General features: G+C 51.3%; 2 protein-coding genes across 10 annotated transcripts in view; one reads left to right on the top strand and one right to left on the bottom strand.

The window, feature by feature from the left end:
* RALB (RAS like proto-oncogene B) overlaps positions 1 to 13,877 on the top strand; it is a 112,498-nt gene that overhangs the window by 8,894 nt on the left and 89,727 nt on the right. For 2 of the 9 annotated variants that reach the window (XM_069577859.1, XM_069577862.1), the window contains exon 1: positions 13,556 to 13,684. The exons of 3 other annotated variants lie outside the window; for them this stretch is intronic. The gene's annotated coding sequence lies outside the window, so the exon portion shown is untranslated. Of the gene's footprint in view, positions 1 to 13,513; positions 13,739 to 13,877 lie in introns of those variants that run through there. 4 more of the 9 variants (XM_069577847.1, XM_069577846.1, XM_069577872.1 and 1 more) reach the window with 4 other exon arrangements.
* Positions 8,240 to 13,836, bottom strand: TMEM185B (transmembrane protein 185B). Its single transcript, XM_069577828.1, has one exon. It carries the CDS (start codon positions 13,343 to 13,345, stop codon positions 12,293 to 12,295), a length of 1,053 nt encoding a protein of 350 aa, XP_069433929.1. The 5' UTR covers positions 13,346 to 13,836; the 3' UTR covers positions 8,240 to 12,292.

Raw genomic sequence — 13,877 nt, forward strand, 5'->3', positions numbered from 1 at the left:
GTAGCCCGCCAGGCTTGTCTGTCCATGGGGATTCTCCAGGCAAAAATACTGGAGTGGGTTGCCATGCCATCCTCCAGGGGAATCTTCCCAACCCAGGGATTGAACCCAGGTCTCCCATACTGCAGGCAGATTCTTTACCATCTGAGCCACCAGGGAAGTCCTTCTTGTTTATAGGGAATAGGTTTTAGCCTCCATGACCCCTGAGTTCCAAAGTGAAGTCACTCAGTCTTTGCGACTGCCTGGACTATAGCCTGCCAGGCTCTTCCGTCCATGGGATTTTCCAGGCAAGAATACTGGAGTGGGTTGCCATTTCCTTCTCCAGGGGATCTTCCCAACCCAGGGATCAAAGCTGGGTCTCCTGCATTGCAGACAGACTCTTTACCCTCTGAGCCACCAGCAACGACGGTTGAGTTCCAAAGGGAAGGTTCAAACAGTTGCTAATCAAGGAAGGGAGAGGAAGGTGAGCCAAGGGGGGAGCATCCAGGAAACAACAGTGCACCCTTGTGGTCAGGGTCCTGGTCCCCGTCAAGGGATACACACAACAATGTATCTCTGAGTTCTGTAAGAAGTAAGGCCCCCACCCAGGTAAAGGGTGGAATGATGGTGTTGATGCTCCTGATTTAAATCTACTGAAGCTTGGACTTTGTCTCTCTTGGTCCCAATTCTGTGCTGAATTCTCTTCTGCTCAGTCCCCCTCATGAATATGCCTGGACTCTTAGCTTACAACTTCCCCGGTTTTGCTGTCTGAGGAGACACTGCTTTGGGAAAGATCCCTGGTGTTCTTACTTGCTGCAAGTAATAAACCTTATCTTCTCCTGAGCTTTGGTTTGGTCATGTCTGTTGGCTTGACACCTACCAAGAGGCCAACCCAGTTGCTGGGTAATAAGATGACATCACAGCAGAATCAGTAGGCCCTATAGGATGATAAGGGGGATTATATGAAATTGTGTGTATGAAATTTTGAAAACTATAAAGCACTATAGAATTTTAAAAGAATCTTTCATTCAATAGAAAAGACTAAAAATATAATTTTAAATAATAAGGGAATGTTATGAACAACTTTATCCCAATAAAGTTGACAATTTAGGAGAAATGGACAAATTCAAAGACACAAACTACCAAACTCATTCAAGACGTGGATAACCTGAGTAGTCATATAATTATAAAAGAAATTCCGGGGGGGGGGGGTGCTGAGAAAATAAGAATCTACAGTAATATATGGTAATAGTCTTAGGCCTGAGATGAAATAAGCCTTACAGAAGTTGACTGCTGGTATTTCTAATTTACAGATAAGAAAAGCAAGAGCCATTGGTGCTGTGTCACATTCTCTGAGATTTCAGTTAGTAAAATATCTAAAATTCACATGTAGCTTCGTCAGTCAGCTCTTAAGCTCAGGCTTCATTGTCTTAAGCATAGGAATCAGCAGACTTTTTCTGAAAAGAGCCGGATATATATATTCTAAGCTTTGCCACCCATATTGCCTCTTGCAACTACTGTCAGTATAGGACAAAAGAGCTGTAGACAACATGTAAGTCACAAACAAAAGAAACTTCAGCTGTAGTTAAATATCTTCCCACAAAGAAAATCAGGCCCAGATGGTCTCAATGGAGAATGTTAACTAACATTTAAGGAAGACGTAACTCTCATTCTATACAGCTTTGCAACAAATGGGAAAGGGAATACCCCCAAATTATTCTTTAAGACCAGCATTTCCCTGTTATTAAAACTAGACAAAGACTTAACAAAAAGGAAACTACAAATCAACATTTTTTATAAGCGTCAGTACAAAAATTCCTAACAAAGCTTGGGCAAACTGAATCCAATAATACATTTAAAAGAATATGACATAAAGACTAAGTAGGATTTATCCAGAAATGAAAATCTATCAGTGTAGTTCACCATTCACCCAGTTCAGGCCAGTGAGATGGGTGAAGTCTGCTGGAGGGCTTCTCAGAAGGGTTCCTTTGTTCCCAGCTAAGAGCTGGTGAGGAGATGCTGTTCTCCGACCCAGTGTCTGAAACAGCGGCGGCCTCTGGGGATGAGGCTGAGGATGAAGCTACCACAGGGGCAGCAGCAGACAGACAGAGCCTTGATGACGTCATCAAGCTGCTGAATCAATGGGCTGAGAAGTCAGTCCTACCCCAGGACTTAGTCACTTTAGATAAGACACTGCATATTGTTCTTGTTTGAAGGCAACACAAACACTGGAGACGTATAACAAAAAGCTTGAAAATCTCAGTCTTTTCTTGAGCTCAACAGAGACTTCTCAAAGAGACCTGAAAGATGAGAAGTCTATGTACTCAGATACGTCAGGCTGAGGCTCGCCAGAAAGATTGAGAAAATGGACAGAATCACATCCTATTTCAAGTAACTGTGACCAAAGCATCCTTCAGAAATCCATCAAAGAAAGAACAATTGTAGACAACACTGAAAGATGCTTTGAAGGACAGTCCCATCGTGAGGGAAGAACGGAGAGGAGGGGGCAGCTTGGGGTGGGATGTTAGGACAGAGACCTCCAGGAAGAGGAGCCCTTGTTCAAGTTCAACCTTTATTTGAAAACTGCTGTGAAAAAGAAACAGGAAGACTTCCCTGGTGGTCCACTGGTGAAGAAGCTGCCTGCCAATGCACAGTACACTGGTCTGATCCCTGGTCTGGGAAGATTCCGCAGAGCATGGGACAGTTGAGCCCATGAGCCACAACTAGAGAAAGCCCACGCATAGCGATGAAGACCCAGTGTGGCCAAAAATAATTAAAAACCAAATAACTCATTTTTAAAAAATGAGAAAAGAAACAGGAAATGGAAGGCACACTGAATTACCTGAAAAAGAGAATAACGGATCATATCAAGATCATATAAAGATGTCCAAACAGAAACCCCTGCTGCAGTCAGAAAAGTCACAGTTAGAAAGAGGAGGCAGAAACCACGCCAGCAGAAACTTCGAGTCCTTCCTAGGCTTACTGAGAAAAAGAGAGGAATTTTCACCAAGTAACCAACCTTTCTGAAAGCAACTCTTTCTGCCCTCCCAGGGCACCTTCAGGGGAGCCGGGAATTGCACAAGTCATGATGGTAAATGGGGGGGGGGGGTCTTTCAGAAGGAAGCTGTCCCAAGGAGGCTGGTGGGAGGTGGGGGTGGCCTGCAGGCTCAGAACTGAGGGGTGAGATGGGGCTTCGTGCCATCTTGCACTTCCCTCCAGCTCATCATTTCATTATGGAGATCCAGACACAGTTTGAGAGGCCCTGTGAATGGTCTTGTTTCTCAGGTCTGTGGGAAAACCTCCCAGGAGGGGCTCACCTGCTCCCCAGCTGGAGAGGAGGGCAGGGCAGCCGGAGCTTGAGTGACAGGAGACCCATCCAGCCCCGAGTCCCGGCAGCAGCCAGAGCGGCTCACTGCTTCTGCAGGACTCCCCTCCTGGGCTTGTCTGCCTGGTGGTGTGGCCTCTTCATCCGCCTTGAGGTCCCCAACTTTCCCACGCTGTGTGGGCCTTTGACCTGAGGCTGTCTGGTACATCAAAACAGCAGGATGGTGCCTGAGCCAGAGAGGTGCAGTGGGTCCCCATGAGAGTCGGGAGGACGCCGGGGCTGGTCTGGATCCATGCACCACCCCTGCACTGAGGCTTTATGGTCCTGGCCTCACTGCTGGTGCTGCTGGTGCTCTCTGAACCTGTGAGGGTGCCGCTGGGGTTGCTCTAGGGGGTGGCGGGCAGCAGGGCTTGGCCATGGCCAACAAGTGAATGGGCCCCTGGGGGAAGTGGCTGCTATGTCTGCTCCAGCTCACTGGCCTCCCGCAGGCTGACACTGTGGTCAGACCACAGCCCCCCATACACTTCCCCCACCCTGCCCCTCCAACATCTCCTTTTGGCTGAGAGGGCCTGTGTCCCTCAAGCAGAGGCTGCTCTGTCCAGGGAGAAGGAAGGTCCAGGTCATGCCAAGAGGGCCCTGGGCTTAGCTCCACCACTGGAGCCTTGAAAAGACTTTCAGACTCTGATTGGCCTCTGGGGAGTTGAGATGATGAGGCCCAAAGATCTAGAAGCACGTCTGCATGAGGTCAGTGCTGCCCTGTGACTCCACGGTTAAACCCACGGTGAGGCTCCAGGGCTGTGCCTCGCGAGGATGTGTCCTGGCTCCAGCCGGCCTTGATCCATCTCTTCCTGAGGGTTTGGGACCTTTGCTCTGCCCTCTCCAGCTGCTGAGCAACTTTTCTGCAAGGGGTGCTGGGTGCTTCTCACTACCCTTGATCACCCCCTCCCACCTCTCTTATCTGATTCTGCTTCTCACTCCTCATCCCCTCTGGACAGTCAGGAGGTGACGGCTCAGGAGCTGGCGCCAGTGCCCTTGGTTCACTCATCCGCTTATCCTTCGACTGGCAGTGTGCCAGGCCTATCAGCGATCTGGGACAACTGGCCAGCCCTCCAGGAGGCCCCTCCCCCACCCTCTAAGGGATCAGGTGTAGAAACAGATCCTGTTAATACAGCAAGATGAGCACTATGAAACAGGGAAGCCAGAGATATTCATCCATCCCAAGTGGGCAGGTGGCATCAAGGAGAGCTTCCTGGAGGAAGTGGTGCTGACTGGTACTGACTATTACCATTAGCTGCAGACCAGTTTGTTGTTCAGTTGCTAAGTTGTGTCTCTTTGTGACCCTGTGGACTGTGGCACACCAAGCTCCTCTGTCCTCCACTATCTCCCGGAGTTTGCTCAAATTCAAGTCCATTGAGTCAGTGATGTTATCTAACCAGAGTATCCTCTGCCGCCCGCTTCTCCTTTTGCCCTCAATCTTTCCCAGCATCAGGATCTTCCAATCAAGTGTACTGGAGTGGGCTGCCACTTCTCCAGGGGTTCTTACCATCCCAGGGATTGAACCTCCGTCTCCTACTTGGCAGGCAGATTCTTTACCAGGGAAATTCTTGCGGACCAAGAGCAAGACCCAAAACAGTGAGTGTCCTGCTGTGAGGCCTCTAGGTTTCAGGGCCTCAAGGGCATGGCCAGATTCTAGAAGCTGCCAGCTTTAGCAAAGGATGAGGTGCTTTGGTCTACCCTCCTGGCCCTCTGAGAGGAGCAGTGGTGTGGGGGCTGCACTGCTCCCTCTGAGACCTCCCCGAGCTTCTGCAGACAAGCCAACCTGTCACCTGCCCACCTTCCCTGGTCCCACTGTGAGCCCTGCCTTTCCACTGCTCCAGCCTGGTAACCAGGCTGAACTTACGTGGGTGGGATTTGAAGCAGGATCTGCTGACCCAAAATAGATCCTCTGGAGGGCAGGTCTGGTACCGGTTCCTCAAGCCTCACCTGCAGGGCCCTCAGGTAAAGCATGGCCTCTCTGTGAAGGGGACCCTTCTTGTTTGGAGCCACCTGGGAATTCCTCCCCCTCCTCTGGGGCTGTGAGCAGATACTGCTTGGATTTACAGGGAGGGCAGGGCCTTGTCACTGTGGGGTGAGCAGAGCAGCTCTGCCCCTCACCTGGCTCCCACCCCCAGGCCAGAGAGAGAGGGAGGCTCCCCGACAGGTGACAGAGAAGGTGGATCTTGTAGTTGAGAAAGTCTCCCCAAACTGACAGAAATCTTGCCTCTTATAACTTAGACTCATGGGTTCCTGGAGGCATGACTGCTCACTGTGACCTTCCTGTTGGTGGAATCGTGCCCTCCTGAAAGATCTGGTCAAGTCCTAACCCCTGGCACCTGCAATTGTGACCTTACTTGGGAGCAGGGTCCAGGTCTGTGAGGGTCCCTGGTGAAGGCACTTCTGTTCCTGAGGAATTTGGGAGCATCACCCACCTGGTTCCTCTATCTGGGAGCTCTCCAACCACATACCAGTGGGGTTTGATGGAGGCTCCCTCATGTGGATATGATCCTCACTGACTCCATCCCCAGCCCCTCTCCTCTCTCCAGTACATGGGGGTGGGCCTGAAAATTCCAAGCATGGAATCGTTTTGTCTCTCTGGTGACCAGCTCCACCCAGGAGCTAACCAGAGTAGCAAAAGATGCTAGAGCAAACAACGATGCTCTTAGCACTGCTTTACTTAGTGCTCTTTACTGCTCGGGAATTTACAAGAGTCAGGAGCCCTGTATCAGGGACTGGGGACAGAGACCAGAGGGTATGTTTTCTGTGGTCTCATATCACTGCACTTGGTAGACAGAAGGTACTCAGTGAGGTGCTCAGAACACCTGCCTTTGGGCCTGTCGTGTTTAGTGGGTGCCTGGGACTGAACTGTTCCCCCCAGCCTCACCCCCTGCCGGCCCAAATTCATAAATTGAAGCCCTACCTCCCAGTGTGATTGCATTCGGAAATGGGGCCTTTGGGAGATGATTCAGTTTAGATGAGGTCATGAGGGTGGGGCCACACGATGGTATTAGTGCCCTTGTAAGAAGAAACTCCAGAGATCTGGTTTCCTCTGTCTCGTCCACATGAGGTTACAATGAGGTCACTGTGGGAACGGGGCCATCTGCCAGCCAGAAGCCCTCATCAGAATCTGACAGAGGACCTGATCTCAGACGTCCAGCCTCCAGAATGGTGGGAAAATAGACTAGTGTTGTGTAAGTCACCGTTTATAGTCTTCTCTCGTGGTAGCCTGAGCTTAGACTGTATATTGGGCACATGGCTGTTGCTTGACCTTGTGTGCAGGGGCCCTGTGATGGAGGGGCCTGTGCCTTCTTCCTTTCTGGGTCTTCCCCTCCCACAGACCACCAGGGCTGGTCCAGGTACTCATGGAGTGCTGGGAGGCCTGCTGGGCCTGTTCTCATCTGCCAGGGGTCCTTAAGCAGGTCTATGGGTGGCAGGGTCTTTGGGACATCCCAGGTAGGGCCCCCCCCACCTCAACCTGTGACTTCCACCCAAAGCCTCTGGGAAGGAAGGTGGCCATTCAGAGACTGCCCTGCCTGTGTGTTCTGGCCCTGTTAACCTCCCTCAGCTAGGACTTGGGTCTAGGCAGCTGTGGCCCTGGTCTCCCAACTCTTGGGGGTGTTTGATGCTTCACAGTCCTGTGGTTATAGCATGTACCCCTGGCCTGGGGCTGAGACTGGCCTGGTCTTCAGGGTCAGCAGGAAGACCAGGCCCATCCTGTCCAAGGGGACAAGAGCCAGGCAGGGACCAAGGAAAAGGGCAAGTCGGGCCTTGGGTAGACAAGGGGCCATAAGTGATGCTCAGAATATTTAACCACCAGGACAGCAGCCCCCCACTCCCACAACATACACCCAGACAGAGTCCTGCCATTAAACAAGCTGGGTATTGGGAAGTGGGGTGGGTGGGCCACAAGGGGTGGGACTTCAGCCACATCCAACTGGTCATGTTTCCACTCCAGAGAGTTGCTCAGGTCAGGATGTGAGAGGGTTGTGCTGTGGAGCAGAGGATGGAGGGCAGGAGGCACTTGTGGGGGTGGGAGGCCCTTGCCCAGGAGGGACAGCCCCTGTGGCCAGGCTACTGGGAGCACCAGGGGTTGGCAGGGGTCGAGATGGGATGGACCAAGTGGACCCACACTCTGCATACAGGGTGGTGGCAGGTGACAGACAGGGGAAGGGCATCAGTGGGTGGAGTAGGGGACCTGGGGAGCCTGCAGCCCCTGCAGTAGAGGGAGGTGTTGAAACCCACTTCCCCTCTCAGGCCCTTCAGTGAACGATTTAGCCAACAGGACATCCTGAGAACACAGAGGTGGCCCATGAGCTCCAAGGGGATGACTGTCCATCACTGCTTCCTCCTGGCAGTCAGGGTCACCCTCCTGCAGCCAACACAGCCACCCTTGGAGTGGGGTGGGCGAGGGGCGGGGATCTCTGGGGATAAGTGTGGCTGCCACAAAAAGGGAAGAGGATTATGGCCATTTCCAGGCATTCCCTCAGGACCCTCTTAGTTTTAGGTGAAATTATTAATAAATGAAAACCCAGCAAGACCAGCAAAGGGCTCAGGCTACCCAGAACAAAGATATGAGTTACCCTACTGGGTTACATAACCCAGCCACCTGAGGTGCTGGCGGAGGCCAATGGGGCCATGGAAGGTAGCAGAGGAGGGAGCATCCCATAAGCTGCGGGGCAGACCAGTGCCTTTTACGGTCCCCTCCCTGCCATGGACATGGGTTTTAATATCTCTCACCCAGTTTTAATTTTCCTTCCTCTCTTCTGCCCATAGGAATACAGGGCAGCAGTTCTCAAAAGTTTTTGGTCATGGGACTCCTTTAACACTCTTACACATTGTTGAGGCTCCCAAGGTGCTTTTATGTGAGTAGTAGTAACGTTTACCACGATAGACAGGAAAAACTATGACTTTAAAAAATATTATTTTTTAAAAAGAAAAAGTCCATTACATGTTAACTTTTTTTAAAAATGAAAAATAACAAGAAATCTGGTGAGTAGAGGAGTGGCATTGTTTTTGCATTTTTGCAAACCTTTAGCATCTGGCTTAGTGGAAGGCGCTGCGTCTCAGGTTTGTGTCCGCATCTCACCTGCTGTGGTGTGTCGTCTCCGCTGAAGCATGAAGAGAATCTGCATCCCCCAGAGGTGTTGTGGGGAGGGGAGATGCTTGCAGGCACCTGGGATCCTCGGACTGCATTTGGAGGCCTGCTCTGGTAGTCACTTTAATCCACACATTCTAGAATATACAGAGAACATGACAGGAAAGGAAGAGACGTCTCTAAACGCTGTGGATTAAGAGGTGGATGAGGGAATCAACGCAGCAGCTCTGCGTCGTCTCCCTTCTTCCTCGGGGAGGGGTGATCCCTGCTTGGTCTTGAGGCCACTTGTGTCCCGCCAGACGGGAGCCATGATTTTGAAGCATAAGCTCATAAGGACACATGACTGATTTGGTCAGTAGCTTTGGTCACCCAGTGTCTGAACACCCTTCTCTTCTGGGCAGATCCTCTACTGAGCATGTTTCAGCTGAGCATAGCCAGCCTCCTCCTCCCAGCTCCACAGGAGCCAGGTCACTTCCCCTCTCAGTCCTAGAGTCTGAAGGGCGAGTGCACACCTGATTGCCATCACACCTGCCCTCCGGTACTGGAGCCTTGAGCTTCTGGCAGACGGTTGAGGAGGTACTCATAGCAGCAGGGCCACACTGGCGGCGTTTGTCATTCTGGTGGCAGCCTCTTGTGACAGATGGTGGGGTCACCAGCTGCAGCATCCTCACCAGACAGTCTCTGAGGTACAAACTTGCTGGGGTTTCCGGCAGCACAACTTCCCTTGATCCACACATGCCTGCTGAGTTTGGTCCCAGCCTTCCTGCCAGCGTGTGAGCTTCCTGGATGCTCCTGATGGCTTCCTCCACAAGTCAGAGGCCTGGACAGGCGGGTCCACTCTGACCCTCACCTGCTGCTGAGGCCCACCTAGACTCCGCTTCTTCCTTGTTTCCCAGCACCTCCCTGGCTGGTCCCCCTGTGCTCAGGCTGGACCTTTCCAGAACACCCTGCAGGGTCCCCAGGGAAACCCTCTTGAGTCCAGCACTGTTATAAACCCATTGTGTGTGGAGCCCCTAGAACCCTCCACACTAGAGGAGTCTTCATGCACGGTCTTTCTCATCTCACCTCAAATCCCCTCCTCCCTCCCAAGACTCCCTTCTATTATTACAATAGTAAACAGTGAACTTTAAAACATGACAGAATGCTTGTAAAACATTAGGGGGGAAATAACTCTACCACAAATTATGTGATTCCAGCCTTCAAAACTATCTCACAACATTGGTGCAGACTGTGTCATCGTTCCTTTGGCTTGAACTGGCCGCCCTGAGGTTGGGCTTTGGCCTTGTGCTTGGACCCACAGAACAGTATGTCATACACCATGTGTGAGTAGGGATTACAGGTCTGCTTGTGGGATTGGCTTGGCCTCTTGTGCTTCTGCCATGAGAAAGGACATCTCCCAGGGACTGCTAATCCTGCTACAGGATCTGGAATAGAATCAGGGATGCGGGATGCTTTGTGGGACAGACCTGGACCATAGTCTCAGCCTGAAGTGTAAGGCCCCAGGGTGAAAATATGTAATTGGTAGGGTGCTGAGATTTTTGAGGATGTTTCACAGTAAAAACTGATTAAGCATCTTACAGAACAAACTAGTTACAGAATTTAACACATGCTACTACCGTGGATAGTCAGAGTCGCACTGGCAATTAGGTAAGCCCCAGGCAGAGCTGAGACTGTATTCACTTTTACAGATGAAACAACTTTTCTACAACTGTCATTACCACCGTTCTTACTTAATATGGTCTTGAGGCAGGAAAGTGGCTTGACAGGGGAAGACCCAATGGGTGAGCAAGCGTGTCATCACATCTAGGCACTGGCTTTCCAACTCCAGGCCACCCTGGGATAGTGAGGAGATGGGTAGGGTAAGTGTGGGGGGTGACCCCCCAGGTTGGGAGGGATTGTTTCAGGTGTCAAGTCCCTGGCCTCAAACTGTAACCAGAAGGGAAGGGTTATCCCAATGCCGCCACTGAACCTGCCCTTGGATTCCTCAGGTAACCTTCTCCTTTCCTCCCAGGTCTTCCCAAAGTGTAAGCTAAGCCGTTTGAGGTATTATTTGGGAGTGGAAGGGCCTTCAGGGCAGGGCTCCAGAAAGAAATATGGGCCTGAGGTTCCAAGTGAAGTTCACCCTGAGCCAGTGGCATCCTCCCATGTGTGCTGGCCTAGCTTTTCCCACAGGCAGGCTACTGTGATGAGTAGGCTGGGGCCACCTCTGAACTGCTCTCCAATGGACCTGCACATACATGTCTGGCTCAGAGTAGGTCCTCAATACATATTTACTGAGAAAGGGAGTGAATCCTCGCTTAGGAAACATTACACACAGTTGCTCAGGCCACCTCCCACATCCTGAGAGCTGGCAGGGGCCAGCTGTGCATGGCTCTCACCTCAGTTCAGCTCTAGGTGATTAGACTGAGCTACGGCGCCCCTAGGCTACCAGGGACCTAGGTTCCAAAGAGCTGGCTTTTGCTGCAAGCTTGTCCTCTCACCAGGTAGACTGTTTACTTAAGTTCAGATGGAGCCTGGTAATAAGATCAATACTCCTTTTACTTTTAACCTTTTTGTTTTTTTTTTTAAAGGGTAACCTCCTTTTGAAAGTATTTGTTTGTTCTTAGTCAGAAGAACATTACTCTCCTAGGATATGCTTTTCGCCCTTCTGATTCCCTGGTACCACCAATACCTAGAAAAACTACTTATTTTAAAAATAACCTGAGCTATTATTTCCCTGTCACTGCCCGATCAAGAAGGTTGGGCCTTAAAATAATACTTGAATCTGTTGGCCATTTCAGGTTATGGTCAATTTCTCTGGCTTTCCAATGACAAGTACAAACACCATTGTATCACGGCCAACTAAGATTCTATGATTCTTAGAAATGGACAAACCATCTGCTTCTTTTGATCGTTCCTGAAGAGATGTTCTTGCCTGTGTGGAATAATTCAAGGTGCTAAATACGCTGTCACTTTAGGGTCTGATACCACACTGGGGCATGTCACCTGTTCCCAAAGGACAGTGGTCCCTTCCAAGAGAAACCTCCCAACTGTTAGAATCATCTAACACCTGACTAGTAAGATCCTTGGGACCTTCAATCCCTGTATTCATGCCTAGAACTGATAAGACCCCACACCAGGACATATTCATGTTTTAAGCAATTTTTAACATCTGCAGTAGACATAGATATCTTCACAAACTTAAAATACTTTAACATAATACACTGCACAGAACTAGAATTCAACATAATATATATTACATTGCTAAAATAGTCATATAAATATGGGTGGACTCACTGCATTAGAAAAATTCACCTATTAGGCTATTAAAGACCAGTATCAGTAAAGCCAAAAGAAAAACCATTTTAACACCAGAAACACTGAAAATAACAACTATGAGGTTTATATGCAAGTGGTGGGAAAGAGAATTCTTTACATTTGCTATTATGTCACAGCAGGCACAATCTGAAATAGTTTTACGTTAGCAGTGTATAAAAATACTTTTCTAAATACTTTCCATAGGTATAGTACCACTTAAAAAAAACCCAGGTAGTTATTCCATTTGAGGACCTACCAGAACAACTCAATTTACTGCTCTCAGCTAGCTCTGCAAGCATGAGCCTAGAAAACAAGTTCCTCAAACATGGAGGCACACTGCACGTGTGCACACACACACACACCTACACAGCAAAAGAGCCTCCTGCATCTCTGGTGAATACTGATGAGTCACTGATAGGCAGCAATTTCAAAGCATGAAATGATGTTTTGAAGCCTGTTTTCAGTTCCAGATTTGGCATGGATGGGCAAAGAGGCCAAAGTAAGGTGGATTTTGTGTGTATATGACTTCTCTTCCACTTGTGAGCACTCCCCAGAAGAGAGGTTTAATCAGGCATGTCAATATTTAACTTGGGGGGTGGGGGGACATATTTCCCAGGGCTCTGTGTTATCACCACCCTGGCCTTCTTTCCAAACATTGGAGCAATTTTAGGAGCTTCTGGAGCCGATGTTTCTTCAGCATCTTCACTATCTTCATGATGTAGATCATAGGAAATGTTCCCATATTCTCTTAAAAATGGGAAAATTTCAAGCAGAAACTGACAGAAATCTCTGCGAATACCAAACCACCAATGGTTGCCCCCTTTTCGCCTAAACGTTGTGGCCATTAATGTGATTAATGAGAGCCAAAGGGGGACGAATATGGAGATGTAGGAGAACATGTTGTGTCCATCTAGCCTGTGCACCAGCAGAACCTCGAAAATGAGCAGCGGCACCACGATGGTTATCCAGCAGATGGCCATGGTCACGTGGGTTCTTCGCTGCTCAGCAACCACATCCAGGGAGCGCAGGAACAGGAGGGACCAGACGATGTAATAGAGGACCACCAGGCAAAGGAATGACATGAGGATCCACAGTGGCACAAACACCACCAGCCACGGCCAGTGGATGATCCGGTCCAGCCTGAGGGCGATGAAGATGAACTGCAGGATGTTGACGGAGCACAGGATCTCCAGCTCCAGGGACCGGTCGTGTCGGAAGCCCCAAAGGCAGGCGGCCACGGACACCGGGGACACAAAGAAGAGCGGCATGAAGACCAGCAGCCAGAAGTGGGTCCCCCGCTCCACCCGATCGCAGACCAGGACCTCGAACATGAGCAGCAGCAGGTGGATGCCTACGGCAATCAGCATGGCCTTGAACTCCACACAGGCCTCTCCCTCCGTGCGGTAGCGCGGGTTTCGCACCCAAACGCCCGCGCCGACAGAGGCGCCCGCGAGGACCAGAAGCTTCCACAACCAGATGGGGGCGAACACGGCCCAGTAGCTCCATTGGATGACGCCGTCCAGTCGGAGGGGCAGCAGCACTGAGAAGAGCAGCAGGCAAGCGTAGATGAGGAACTTACTCGGGTTGAAGTCCTGGAATAGGCCCCTGGGGTTCATGGCCAGGCCGCTGCCTGCCTTCCGGTGGGTGCCGCCTCTGCCCCGTTCCCAGACCCGCCGCCTCGCCGCCTCGCCGGGGCCTTCTCTTGGTGGACAGCGGCCGGGCGCCGGCCGGGACCGGCTTCCGGCCCGCGGCACCTAGAGGCCGAAACACGTGCGCGCGCGGTCACGTGGCCTGGCCGGAAGGGCGGTGGGCGGGGCGTCCGCGCCGGCGCTCTCCCCGTGACCCGAGAGGCCGGGCGGCGCCGGGCGTCTGCGAGCTGGAGCAGCGCCAACCCTGCCGCCCGCCTTCACTCTGTACCCATTTGGAAAGCAGCTACTGCGTGTGGCGCGGGAAGGGTAGGGGCAGAGGATTCTGGCCGGGTTCCTGGCGCGCTGGTGGCTCCCTGGCCGGTCCGTTGCTAGCGAGCGGGCGGCGACCTCAAGCGGCCGCTTCCTGGCGGCGTCGGGAGTAGGGAGGCGGGAGTGAGCTCATATCCTCCGGCCGGGCAGGGGGCGGGGCCGAACAGCGGTAGGGGGCGGGGCTCAGCTC

Source organism: Ovis canadensis, chromosome 2 (assembly GCF_042477335.2).
Source record: "Ovis canadensis isolate MfBH-ARS-UI-01 breed Bighorn chromosome 2, ARS-UI_OviCan_v2, whole genome shotgun sequence".
Taxonomy (NCBI): domain Eukaryota; kingdom Metazoa; phylum Chordata; class Mammalia; order Artiodactyla; family Bovidae; genus Ovis; species Ovis canadensis.